The following is a 12,658-nucleotide window of genomic DNA, read 5'->3' as shown; positions in this document are numbered from 1 at the left end:
ATGAGCCGGTGCCCCTGCAGCTGCTCCCCACGGCCGCCCTCCGGTTCCTGCCGCTGCAGCTACGGCGTCCTGACAGCCTCCGGGCGCCCTCGCCCCTCGGACGGTGAGTGAGAGGAGAGAGTGCGAGCGGGGTGCGCCTTCCAGGAGGGGTGCCCAGTGGTGGCGGGGAAGACGGGGGACAGCGCCCCGGACCCGACGCGCGCCCGAATCCGGCCGTGGGGCCCGTCGCTGGGCCTCGGGCGGCCGGCGGCGGCGGCGGCGGGGGGTCCTGGGACCGGGAGGGAGAAGGCAGAGGTCCGGGGAGGGGAAGCAGAGGTGCCGAGGCGGGACGGCGGGCCCGGGTCCCGCCATGCACGCGTAGCTGGGCGCCGGCTCCCGAGGAGGTGCGGGTCGCGGCCTCCCCGGTGGCCCTCTCTCCTCGCGCAGGGCCACCGACCTCCACCCCGCCGGCCCGGGCGCCAGACGCCCCTCCTTCCCCTCCCCCACCCCGGGGCTGCGGCTCTGACAGGGCCCGCGAGCCGTTGGCCCGCAGCGTCCGACCAGGGGCCCGACCCTCGCTTCTATGCCCCGTTTCCCCGTATGCCCCGCACCCCCGGGTCGGAAGTCAGTTCCCCCCGGTTTTCGTCACCTCAGCCTTCCTGGCGGGCGCGGGAGATCGTGCTCGCTGTTATCTCCCGCCTCCTCCGCCGGCCCGCGCCCTGAGGGCCACCCCGCCGACCCCTCGGGATTTCCAGGGTCCCCTCCCAATCCCGCCAAATGCAGGGCCCCCCTCATCGGGCCAGGCTCTGCTGGGACGTCCAGCCAAAAATGTTCAGTTTCTCCTTTTTTCCCTTTACCCAGTGACTCAGTCTCAAGGCCTGGAGTCAGAAGGAGGGAGGAAGAAAGGCACTTTTTAATACAGAACCCTGAATGTGTCCAAATTGAGACGGTCTTGAAGCATTTGGGAAGCAGATTTGAGAAGTGAAGAATCAGTTATCTTTTTTCCCCGCGCTCCTGAGGAACCAGTCTTTTATTCCAACTCTTGGGTGGAATGGAAGGCACACAAACGCTGACTTTTTTCTCCTCTTTGTTGCTGTCTCCCAAAAGAGATCCAGAGGCACTCATTTCACCTCAGAAATGACCAAGAATTTTAGAAATTAGCAACTTGATATTGTATATTTGGTCATCACTGAAAAGTGCCCCTTTCTTTAGAAAAGGAATGTGGAAAACTTAAAAAATATTTGAACAGGTTAAGTCTGTTTCTAGAAAACCCTGAATCTTGAGCCCCTCTGTGAAATTCTGAAGCTTGGTGGCTCTAAGAAGGGATCTTTTTGGTTGCTTCGTTCCAGTTGTCTTTACTACCTTGCCCCTCACGAGAATATTTACTGGTCCCTGGATTTTTTTTTTCCATATTTACAAATTTGAGGAAATGAAATTAAAAATCTATTGCATTCCATTACTTCTGAAAGTAGGCTTTTCTAAAATTTTCTCTCAGGGGTTATGGCTGATTTGCAGTTGATGGCGGCAGGCCTTGGGGCTCTTAAATTTTGAAGGAATAGCCATGCCTGATTAGTGTTGGGCCCATGCTGGTTATCTTACAGGTATTGGAGATTGTAGAACTTGGTTATTTAGCATTGGGATAGCAGTAAAGATTTCTGATTCCAAGCACTGTAATCTTTTTAACTATTGTAATATGACGTGTCACATCTACATTGGAGGGTCAAATGGAAGGTCAAACTTTGTACGGTTAACTATCATACCACTTCCTCGCGATTGGATTGTTGAGTGGGTAACTAAGAGGTTTTAAGAATGTTATCAACTCTTTGTAGACAGTATTTACATTTTCAAGAAACTGAAAGACTAATTCAGTGTGCTAGGTCACAAAACTAGTCAAAAGGCTGAGCAAGGATTTTCATTTGAAGTCGGATATGATTCCTAGGGAAAGTATATAATAATCTGAAATGCATACATCTGTGTAGAATGCATTTTGCTACTTTTAAAATGTTCGTGATTTACAGCATGAAGAATATGAAGGGATTTGGCTTACAAAACTAATATGGTGAAAATAAGTTCTATTTATTAAACTGTAAGTGACAGGGACCCTTCCATACATTTAATCCAGTTTGGTTGGTTTTCTTACCTGCATTTTATAAATGAGGAAGTGTTCTGTTGTTTGTTTTTTGTACCTGAGATGCTCAAGATTTAAAACTCAGGGTATTCTTTACTCCCCTTTTCTTCATCATCCACATCTAATACAGTACATCCCCAACCTCTGTTGACTTTACCCTTCTAAAAAGATCTCACACCTATCCGGTAATCTTTGTTTCCGCTGCGGCCATCCTAGTCTCAGGTACCCAACTCTCTGAACCCCTGTGATAGGCACCTCCAACTAGCCTCCCTGCTTTCACTTGAATCTTCCTACAATCCATTTTCCACAGTTGCCAATCTTTTTTTTTTTTTTTTTTAATGTAAACCAAATGTCTCTACTTAGAACCCCTCAAAGGCTCTTTTTTACACACTAAATAAAAGCCAGTCTACCCTAAAAATCCTATAGAGCATTCTGTACCTCTCCAACTTTCATTTTCAATCAGTTCTTCCCCTAGCTCACTAAGTCACAGCCCTGCAGGCCTTCCTCCTCCTTGAAAGCTCAACACTTGTCCTTCCAGTGTCCACCTCTGTCTGGTTTTTCACAAGGCTTTCAGATGTTAGGATTTCACCTCCAAAAGATCTTGCATGACTAGTTTCTTTTCTACTCCACACCCTGTCACTAAAGAGGCATTGCATAAATGAATGAAGTGGCAGAACTAGACTCTTACCCCTCATCTATCTGAGTCAAGAGGTCACAGAACCATGTGATACCTTTTTTTCCTTCCAGGATAATATCAGCTCAATTATATTTCCCATATTGTTTAGGGGCATTTGGCTTGGTCATGGGGAAGCACTGAACTAGTTAAAAGACATGGAATTAGCTTTTTACAGTCTTTCAGCTTCCTTTTTTAAATAAAAGATGGTATTCAGTTTATTTTGCAGTATAAACTTCACACTCTAAATCTACAACCAGCATCCAGATTTTGGAACCAATGAAAGGAACCAAAGTTCCTTGGAGAAATAACAGATTTTCTGGCTGGAACAGGAAAAATACAAGATGATCCTGGAGCATCTTGTTTAGTGCCAAAAAGTAAGGAATGTCAAATGAACATGAACTTAGAATGGCAAAAGCTGGAAAAATTTGAGCAACAGTGTAAATAATGTAGTATTAAATTAGAACCCAAAGTCCATAAGTCTATACTTTTATGCTTTTTTTTAATGCTCTTCATCTTACTTCCCAGGTGAGATAGTGGAAGGAACAGTGAATTTACAGTGAAGAAGAATAATCTGTCCCTCTTAACTACCTGTCAAATCTTAGGCAAGTTACTTAGATAAGCTTCAGTGTTCTTAACTGTAAATAATAATGCCTCTCCATTCTACCTCAAAAGGTTGTGAGAATCAAGTGTTTGGAAACACACTGGAAATTAACTTCTAAACACTTAATAAGGTAGTTGAATCATTATTAGCTCTAAATTTAAAGAACTGTCCATATCTAAAGAACAACGTTGAATGAAAGGGGTTCTATAGGATAGTCTCCCAGTAACTAAGTTCTAAAGACAGCAGAGGAAGAATGCTTTTGAAAAGAATTTTTAGTTTCTGAAATACAGTTTCAGGCCTCTTCCCTTTAGGCAACTAAACAAAGTAAAAGGTGTGTCTTTGTTGGTGGCTTCTTTTTTATCCTGTCAGATAAAATGTAGTCTTGTGTAAATCATACTTAATTCTTTACTTGGGGCAAAAATAAAACTCTCTTGGAATTTTTTACTCTTCTGAGTAGAAGAGAACCACTCAGAATAATTTGTTCTAGAGGTAGGGATAATTGGGGGTTTATTTACTTTTATGCCCCTGAACTCTTGGTTTAAACTTAATTAAAAGAGAGTCTCTACCTACAAGGTTACTTGCTATCAAGGTGTCCTTTAGTACTTAGAGGTTCTAAGTAAAAACAGTAGAATTAGTATGAACAGATGCTGTACCTGTGTACCTACATTTACTTATAGGGTAAATTTTTACCTACCTGTGCTTGGTTTGCAGGGGGTATAGTAGATGGGGGAGTACATTAGAAGCACATACCATCCATATACTCTGCCTTCAGAAATGCTAAGCAATTTTCTTGAACCCATCCCTTCCCAGTCTCTACTACCTGACAGAAATCCTAATCATCCTTTAAAGCAGTGGTTCTCACCTAAGGAATGGGGGAAATTTGGCCTCTGCTGGCTTCCCCACACTCCAATAAGTGGTTACTGGAGACATTTTTTATTGTCCTGACTGGGTAATAGCGGCTGCTAATGGCATCAAATGGCTAAAAGTTGCTAAACATCCTATAGCACACAGGACAGCTGCCAGCAAAATTATCTGGCCCAAAAACTCAGTAGTATGGTTAACCTTCAAATGATTAAATTTCTTGCCTTTTCAGTCCTTTCTCCAAGCTACCTATAGATTTCTTGATTCATTATTGTAAGGCGTATAATAATTGCTAAACTAACATTTAAATATATAAAATTTTTTGCTACTTTTTATCAAAACTATTTTGGCATTCCCCTCCTCCATTGTCTTGACCATATTTCTCTAGAAGTATTTGATTTCTATAAGGATATTTCTGATCTCATACCCCACTCATGGGGTATCACATTTCCTTACTTGTTCCATAAGCACAGATATTTATTAAATAGTCCCTTTTGTCACTACTTTCTACTCAGATATGACTCTGAAAGTCAGATGGTAGAGTCAGACAGATTTAAAAGCAGTCTGTACTGAAGGTACCCCCTCAAGAATAAGATGTATATACTTTTATAAGTAATGTTTTCTCATATTAAACTTGGATAATTTCACAGCTACATAGGCAGTACACAGTGCTGAGAGAATGCAAAGTAATTAAGTCTCTATATCCCAAATTTAGAAGTAGGGATATGTGGAAATTTTGCCATTAGGAAGTAAATATGTTATGTTCTTTTTGTAGGTTGTAGAGAAGAAAGTTCCACTGTCTCTGTCAAAATGAAGTGTGATTTTAACTATAACCATGTTCATTCTGGAATTAAACCGGTAAAGCCTGATGACAGTAGAAGACAAGGTTCCTACACTACTGCGAATTTGGAAGGTTCTTATAAAGACTTCATTAAAGACTATGAAAGGTTATCAGATATTGGGTCACCGATTGTGAGCCCCAGGATTGTAGAACTTGAAACTGAGAGCAAGCCCTTGCATAATAAGGAAAATCTACATGTACAGCAAACACTTAATAGTTCAGATGACATAGAAGAACTAGAGACCAGTGGACCTTATGAAGACAGTGGCTACTCTTCATTTTCCCAGCAAAGTGGCCTCAGTGAACGTGAAGACAGTAGCCTTCCCCTGGTGGAAAGTTTCAGTGACAGTCCACAATCTTGCCTGCTACGGACACAAAGCCCAGACCAATATCCCAACAAAAACTTGCTGCCGGCTCTTCATTTTGAAAAAGTGGTTTGTTCAACATTAAAAAAAAATTGTAAACGAAATCCTAAAATAGATTGGGAGAAGCTGAAGGAATTTATATCCAGTGGAAATTTTAGACTACAGAATATAATTGGCAGGAAAATGGGCCTAGACTGTGTAGATATTCTCAGTGAACTCTTTCGAAGGGGACTCAGACATCTCTTAGCAAATATTTTGACACAGCTCAGTGATATGGACTTAATCAAGTAAGTATTGTTGCTTTGTGGTCATTAATATAATCCATGAACATTTTTGTTAGATGGCTCAGTACCACCAGCTCATGCAAAGACATAGTAGGGTAGTCTTGCACTGTTTTTAATTGAAGTGATGACTTTTGTCTGGTTGCTGGTATTTTACTACTTATGTGTCACTAGGAGGAAAGAGGAAGATAATTTTCAAAGTATGCATTTAATCCAGTTATTTCAAATTTCATATTTATGCTATTAGAAAACTATTTCTGTGAGATTGGGATCTTTGTTCCTTTTGGTTCTGAAATTGTTCATACGGAAGCACCATCTTTTAGTCTTAACTGTAAAACAAGAGCCTAGGTCTGGTGTACAGGTCCAATAGGCATTATGATTTTTGTCACACTTGAAAGTATGAAATAATTTCTGTTCTTTTTAGGCCATTTTCAAATTTGAGAGTGATGAAAATACAGAAACCCACAAATGGGTCTGATTATTACTATTTCTTAGAAACCTTATACTGACCACCCTTTCGCATTCCACCAAAGAAAACCTGTTAGGATGAGGTAACTGAGAATTAAGATGATTATCCAGACTGTTGGATTAGATTGCTTCCAGCTCAACTGGGTTCATTTTTGGCTTTTTGAAAAATTGTTTAGAGGTACTCTTTGTGTTACTTTACACTGCTCCATGAAAGATAGGTGAAACAAAACAGACATAAGTAAGGACTGATTTTTATTATTGGCTAGCTTCTTGAGGAATAATCAACCTCACAACATTTTTGTTAGCAAAATGGATTTTTAAAATTAATTTCTACTAATAGCAGTGTGTCCTCAAGTTCTTTGAAATTTGTCTAATGTTAATAAATAACCAAGATGGTGCCATATATATAGTGGGGCTTCTTATTTGATATTTGTGGATATTGTGAGAAAATGAAGTACGAACTGTAGTGGTTCTTTAGCCTGGATCCACTTAGAATTACTTGATGGAGAGCTTTTAAAAAAATACAGCTCCCTGGCCCCCATTTTAGATCAGTTAAACGCAAGTGACTAGGCATGGGCCATCCTTAAATCTTAAGTGCATGCCTCAAGCAATTCTAATGTATAGCCGGGTTTGAGAAGCACTGCTAATAGAAATTTCTTTTTTGCACTGTTAATGTTTCTGTCATATAGTCATCTTAGCTCTTTGTGGTGCTTTAATTGTTTCCTTTATAATCATTTACTTTTCCAGTGTGTCTAAAGTGAGCACAACTTGGAAGAAGATCCTAGAAGATGATAAGGGGGCATTGCAATTGTACAATAAAGCAATACAAAGAATTACCGTAAGTCTTTTGCAGTTGTTTTAATTTTAAAATATAACAGCTAGTGCTCTTTACCTTTGAAATTGGAGGGGGAAATAGCAAGGATGACAGATGATCTGGAAATCCTTTACATTCGTAACTCATTAAAATAAGTCAAAGATAAAGGGGATGGGATCCCACCCCAGTCGTTTATTTCTTGGGTTCTCCATGAAAGGAAATGTCCGAAGATAAAGGGAAAACTACTCAGATCTCAGTGAGAGTTGACCATATAGCTAATCTTGGTTGCCATTTGTAGTTTAGCTGTTAACAAATAAACAGTAATTATCTACATATTGAAGATTCTTAATGCAGGAAAGGAATTCATTTACTTTACGAAATACTTAGTAACTTTGGAGATGTTTCTGAGAATAAAGATCGACACATGATTAAAATTTCAGGCCTAGGAGTTGGCAGACTTAGGTCCAAATTTTGGTGCTGCTGCTTACTAGCTGTGTAGCGTTAGACAAGCATTGCTTGAATTCTCCAAGTTCAGTTTCTTTATGTATAAGCTGGTGTTAACAGAAACTTTTCTATTCCAAAAGATTGTTTTGGATCCATTCATAGCACTGAGGGGACCCTTAAACAGTGACTGTTGCCATCTACTGGGGATGGGGAGAATGACCTTTTGTTCTGGTGGTAGTGCTTTATAAATCATGTATTAAATGCTACATACTAAGGGTGTAAAGCGCTTTCTCACAATTTCTGATTTGCAGTTTCGCTCAACAGCTTAGTTGTTAGGCCTTAAATGTGTGAGTAGTTGTGGGTGGCTGTGTTTAAGCACATGCAGGTAATTTGGATGCAGGAATAAATCCTTTATATTCTCATTTGCCCCTTTTACATGTACAACATGTACAAACATAATAAAAATTCCTGATTGTTGAGAATATAGGAGAATTTTTTTTAATCCTATTAAAACCTTTTTTTTTTTTAAATTAGGAAAAGAACATAAAGTTTTCACCACACGCTTCAACCAGAGAATATGTTTTATTCAGAACCCCATTAGTATCCGTGCAAAAGTCAGCCACCCAGACTCTCCCCAAAAAAGACGCTCGAACCAAGTTACCTGATCCAGGTGATCAGAAAGGTTCTACTTACAGTCGACACAGTGAATTCTCTGAGGTAATTTTTTGTTTATTAATAAATTAGAAACATATGGGTCATTTGTTGTTAAAAGGATTTATTATAAGAAAACCATTTATAACTCAACTAATCAGATTAGGGAAGTACACAGAGATGTCTTTCTATGCCGAAAATAATATCTTTTGGCATTGTTTATGACAATTCAATGTTGTTGAGATCTAATTTGGAAACACTAAGAGAATAAGGAAAAACCTTGATTTTGAAGTTTTTTTATAAAACTGTTAAATACTACGTTTCACAATGACTGCCTTTAATAACTGAGGAAGAGAGCTAAGCACGAAGTCAATTTTATCAGGCACCACATAGATATGGAAACATGGTAACAACCTTCATAGCAATATAAAGATAAATGCCATGTGATAGGTGTTTTTAAAAAAGGAGAACTAGAGGTGAAAGCAACCAACCCCTGAGTGACTCCAGGAAGATTTCACAGAAAAGGTGACATTTAAGTTCTGCATTGTTGTGTGAGTAGCATTTATGAATAAGAGTATGTTTGTAGCATTAGGAAATAGCCACTGGGTCAGTTGACAATGGTTTCTTAGCCGTTGAACAGTAAGCTCCTTAAAGGTGGGAGTTGTGACATTAGTGCTTTATACATGTATTGGGGAAGGCACAGAGGTGCCCTTGTTTTGACTAACTAAGTTACATTCAGTCCTTACTAAAATTTGTTTATGGATTTTCTTCTTTCTAGGTTGCCAGAACTTTGAAAAAGAATGAAAGCCTCAAAGCCTGTATTCGCTGTAATTCACCTGCAAAATACGATTGTTATTTACAACGGGCAACCTGTAAACGAGAAGGCTGTGGATTTGATTATTGCACAAGGTGCCTGTGTAATTATCATACCACTGAGGACTGTTCAAATGGCAAGCCCCTAAAAGCCAGTTATAAAATGGGTCCTTTGCCTGGTACTAAGAAAAGCAAGAAGAATTTACGACGACTGTGATCTCTTAATAAATCAGTTGTAAGTGATCTTGAAGATTAGTTAGAAAATGTTAGGTTTTAACTTAAAAAAATAAAAAATGTACTGTGATGTTCAATTTTATGTTGAAATCAGTGTAGTACATGAGAATTTTTTCCCCCAGTGAGAAGAGAGGATACACAAACTCTTAAAATATTTTATAATTTAATGTGAAAGAATTCAAAATTCTCAGTATAAATCAGAAAATTTAAATATTTTAGGAAAAACTTTTTCCGATGATTGTGATTCAAAGGTAAAATAAAATTGTCTCAATTTTATGGTAAAGGAGGACCATGTAATTTTACCTGGACAATCTTAAATGTAAATCTTCTTTACCATCCATTAGCATTTGAGACATTTTATTTGCTTTACCAAATTAATAATACCTATTGAAATATCAGCTTCTGGTGTCTGTTAATTTAAATGTTTTGTCAGCTTTCTTGAACCTCTTTTTCAGTGTGTGTATTTCCCAAAAAAGTATCTTTTGTGAAATCTTGCTTTTTCATTGTTCGTAAGGTTTGTATGTTTTAATATTTTGTACATATGTAAATATTTCTGTATTTTTTTTATGTGCCAGAGTAAGAAAATAAATGTCTCTTTTGTATATACATGTAAATAAATTTTTTTCCTGTTATGAATAAAAGTGTTACAAACTTAATAAATAATGTGAATCTTTTATTTAAACATTTTAAACCTAGAAACAGCTGAAGTAAGAAGCTGTAGGACACTGCCTGGTATGTGTGAAGGCATTGAGTGGGTCTTTGTCTCCTTATCTGAGGACCTTGTGAGATTATCAGGCTCTGCTCCAGGCTCTATTCCAGTTTTCTCCCCACCCAGTATCCTAGTAGTTGTGTAGTTGGGTCTTGAAATAAGCATCTCAGGATGGTTCAATACAGGAAGACCATAAAACACTCTTTGAGGAATACTGGTGTATTAGTTCATTCATCACTAAGCCAGTTAAACTGTATGGCTTAAACAGCCACAAAAGAAATATATAAAACTATACTAGAAAGATTAAAAATAGTATGTAGAATAAAATGTTGTCTTTGACTGCAATCAGAGTATTTGTGCTAATAAGAGCCCAGGATAAGGACTTTTTTTTTTTTTATTCCTTAATTCTAAAGTTGAATATATTTTGGTTTCAATTACAGATATGGAGGAATTAAAAGAGTTTTAATTCAGATCTACCAAAGGCATAGACTTAAAGGTGGGCCACAGAGGTTCTCTCAGTAGGTCCTCACAGAAGCTTAAGGGCTTTGCCCTTGATCTCAGCAGAAACCTAAGGTAGAGGATTTATCTCAAATGGGTTTGTGGGTGTGTCTTTTGTCTAATGGAGTAGAACCTCCAATAAAATTAACACAGGTTTGCTTAAGCTTTGTTGTATAATATAATTGACAGACAAAAATATTAAAGTGTATAATTTGATGTTTTGACATGCGTGCATGAAGCCATCATCGCTAGAACGAAGGTAATGAATATTACCATCATCCACCGGGCTTTTCCTGCTTATTCGTAATCCCTCCTGTTAGTCCCCAGGCAATCACTGATCTGTCACTGTAGATTAGTTTGCCTTTCCTAGAATTTTGTATAAATGAAATAATTATGTGTTATTTGACTACTTTCAAAGAACATTACTTTGAGATTCAGCCATCTTGTGTGTACCAGTAGTTCATCCCTATTTCTTAATAAGCAATATACTATTGGATATACCAGTTTGTTCATATGTGTGTTCACCCTGGTAGTTGGACATTGAATTTTTTGCCCAGTTTTTTGCTATTAGAAGTGAAGGTGCTGTAATCATGTGTATATGAGTCTTTGCAAGTGGTGTTCTTTCATTTCTCTTGGTAAATATCTAGTAGTGGAATTTTTGGATTATATGGTCAGTGTATGTTTAACTTTTTAAGAAAATACCAAAATGTTTCCAAAGTGGCTGTACCATTTTACATTCTCACCAGCAGTGTAGGAGCATCCCATTTATTTCATGTGGTCATCAGCACTTGGTATAGTCTGTCTTTAATTTTAGCCATTTTAATATATATGTAGCAGTATGTCATGGTTTTAATTTACGTCTCCCTAATGACTAATGATGTTTGGCATTGTTATTTGCCATCATACATTTTCCTTGGGCAAGTGTCTATCAAATGATTTGTGTGTGTGTGTGTTATTGATATGTGAGAGTATATACTCTGAGTACAAGTGCTTTATCAGGGTGTGTCCTGTCTTTCATTTTCCTAGTGTCTTTGGAAGAGTTTTTATTTTTGATCAAGTATAAATTATCAATTATTTGTCTTTAATACAGCATGCTTTTGGTGTTACATCTCAGAAATTTGCCTAACCTAAGAGCATATATATCTTCTATGTTTTCTTCTAGAAGCTTTATAGTTTTAAATTTAACATTTAGGTCTATGATCCACTTGCAGTTTACATTTGGAACATAGTGGGAGGTATCGACTGAAATGAGTGTCCGCTTGTTCCAGCATCATTTGTTGACATATCCTTTCTTTACTGAAACGACTTTTCATCTTGGTCAAAAATCAGTTTTACATAAACATGGGGGACTATTTCAGGACTCTATTCTGTTTAATTGACCTATTTGTCTCTTGAACTCCAAAACCATACTGCCTTGATAACTGGCTTTATAAGTCTTAAAATGAAGTAGTGACAGCCCTTTTTTCTTTTATTTCACAAAAAATATTTTCTAAGTTGTTTATCGTAGGTCCTTTGCATTTCTACATAAATTTTATAATTGACAATTTCTACAAATATACATAATGGGATTTTGATTGAGATTGCAGTGAACCTATTAATCTATTGGGTTAGATTAGGAGGAGAGAATTGTCATCTCAACAATGAGTTTTCCAACCTGTGTACGCAGTAGTTATTCCATTTATTTACATTTTTTAAAATTTCTCTTAGCGATGTTTTGTCTTTTAAGCGTCATGTCTTGCACATCTTATGTCAGATTTATTCCTAAATGTTTTATGTTTTAATGCTATTGTAAATGGTGTCTTTAATTTCAATTTTTGATTATTTATTGTTAATATATTGAAATGTAATTGATTGAACTTGTAGCTTACAACCTTGCTAAACTCAATTAGTTATCGGATTTTCTATGTAGATGATCTGTGTCTTCTGAAAGTAAAGACAGTTTTATTTCTTCCATTACAGCCTATATGCCTTTTATTTCTTTTTCTTGCCATATTATACTGTCTTAAACCTCCAGCAAAATGTTGAATAGAATAGCCTTTAAAATATCCCCCAGTCTTGCCAACCTCTTGGTATTTACAACTGTGTGTAATCTCCTTCTACACTGTCTCAGGTTTGGTCTACATGACTAATAGAATACAACAGAAGTGATGGCGTGTCACTTCTAAGACTAGGTTATAAAAGACATGGTGATTCCTACCTCCCTTTCTCTCTCTCATCACCCACTGGGGCAAAGTCCATTGTGAGCAGCTTATAGAAAGGCCCACACTGTGGGGAACAGGTCTCTGTAAAGTGCCA

At 38.1% G+C, this 12,658-nt stretch overlaps 1 protein-coding gene across 1 annotated transcript; it reads left to right on the top strand.

The window, feature by feature from the left end:
• On the top strand, positions 1-9,139 carry FBXO5 (F-box protein 5; the record flags this gene model as incomplete). Its single annotated transcript, XM_079716659.1, has 5 exons — positions 1-103; positions 5,021-5,738; positions 6,948-7,038; positions 7,993-8,175; positions 8,888-9,139. 5 exons carry the CDS (start codon positions 1-3, stop codon positions 9,137-9,139), a joined length of 1,347 nt encoding a protein of 448 aa, XP_079572785.1.
• Positions 9,140-12,658: the final 3,519 nt, after the last annotated feature.

The sequence above is a fragment of the Hyperoodon ampullatus genome, assembly GCF_949752795.1.
Source record: "Hyperoodon ampullatus genome assembly, chromosome: 12".
NCBI lineage: Eukaryota > Metazoa > Chordata > Mammalia > Artiodactyla > Ziphiidae > Hyperoodon > Hyperoodon ampullatus.
The sequence above is the reverse complement of the archived record's forward strand: the minus strand, read 5'-3'. Positions and strand labels throughout refer to the sequence as shown.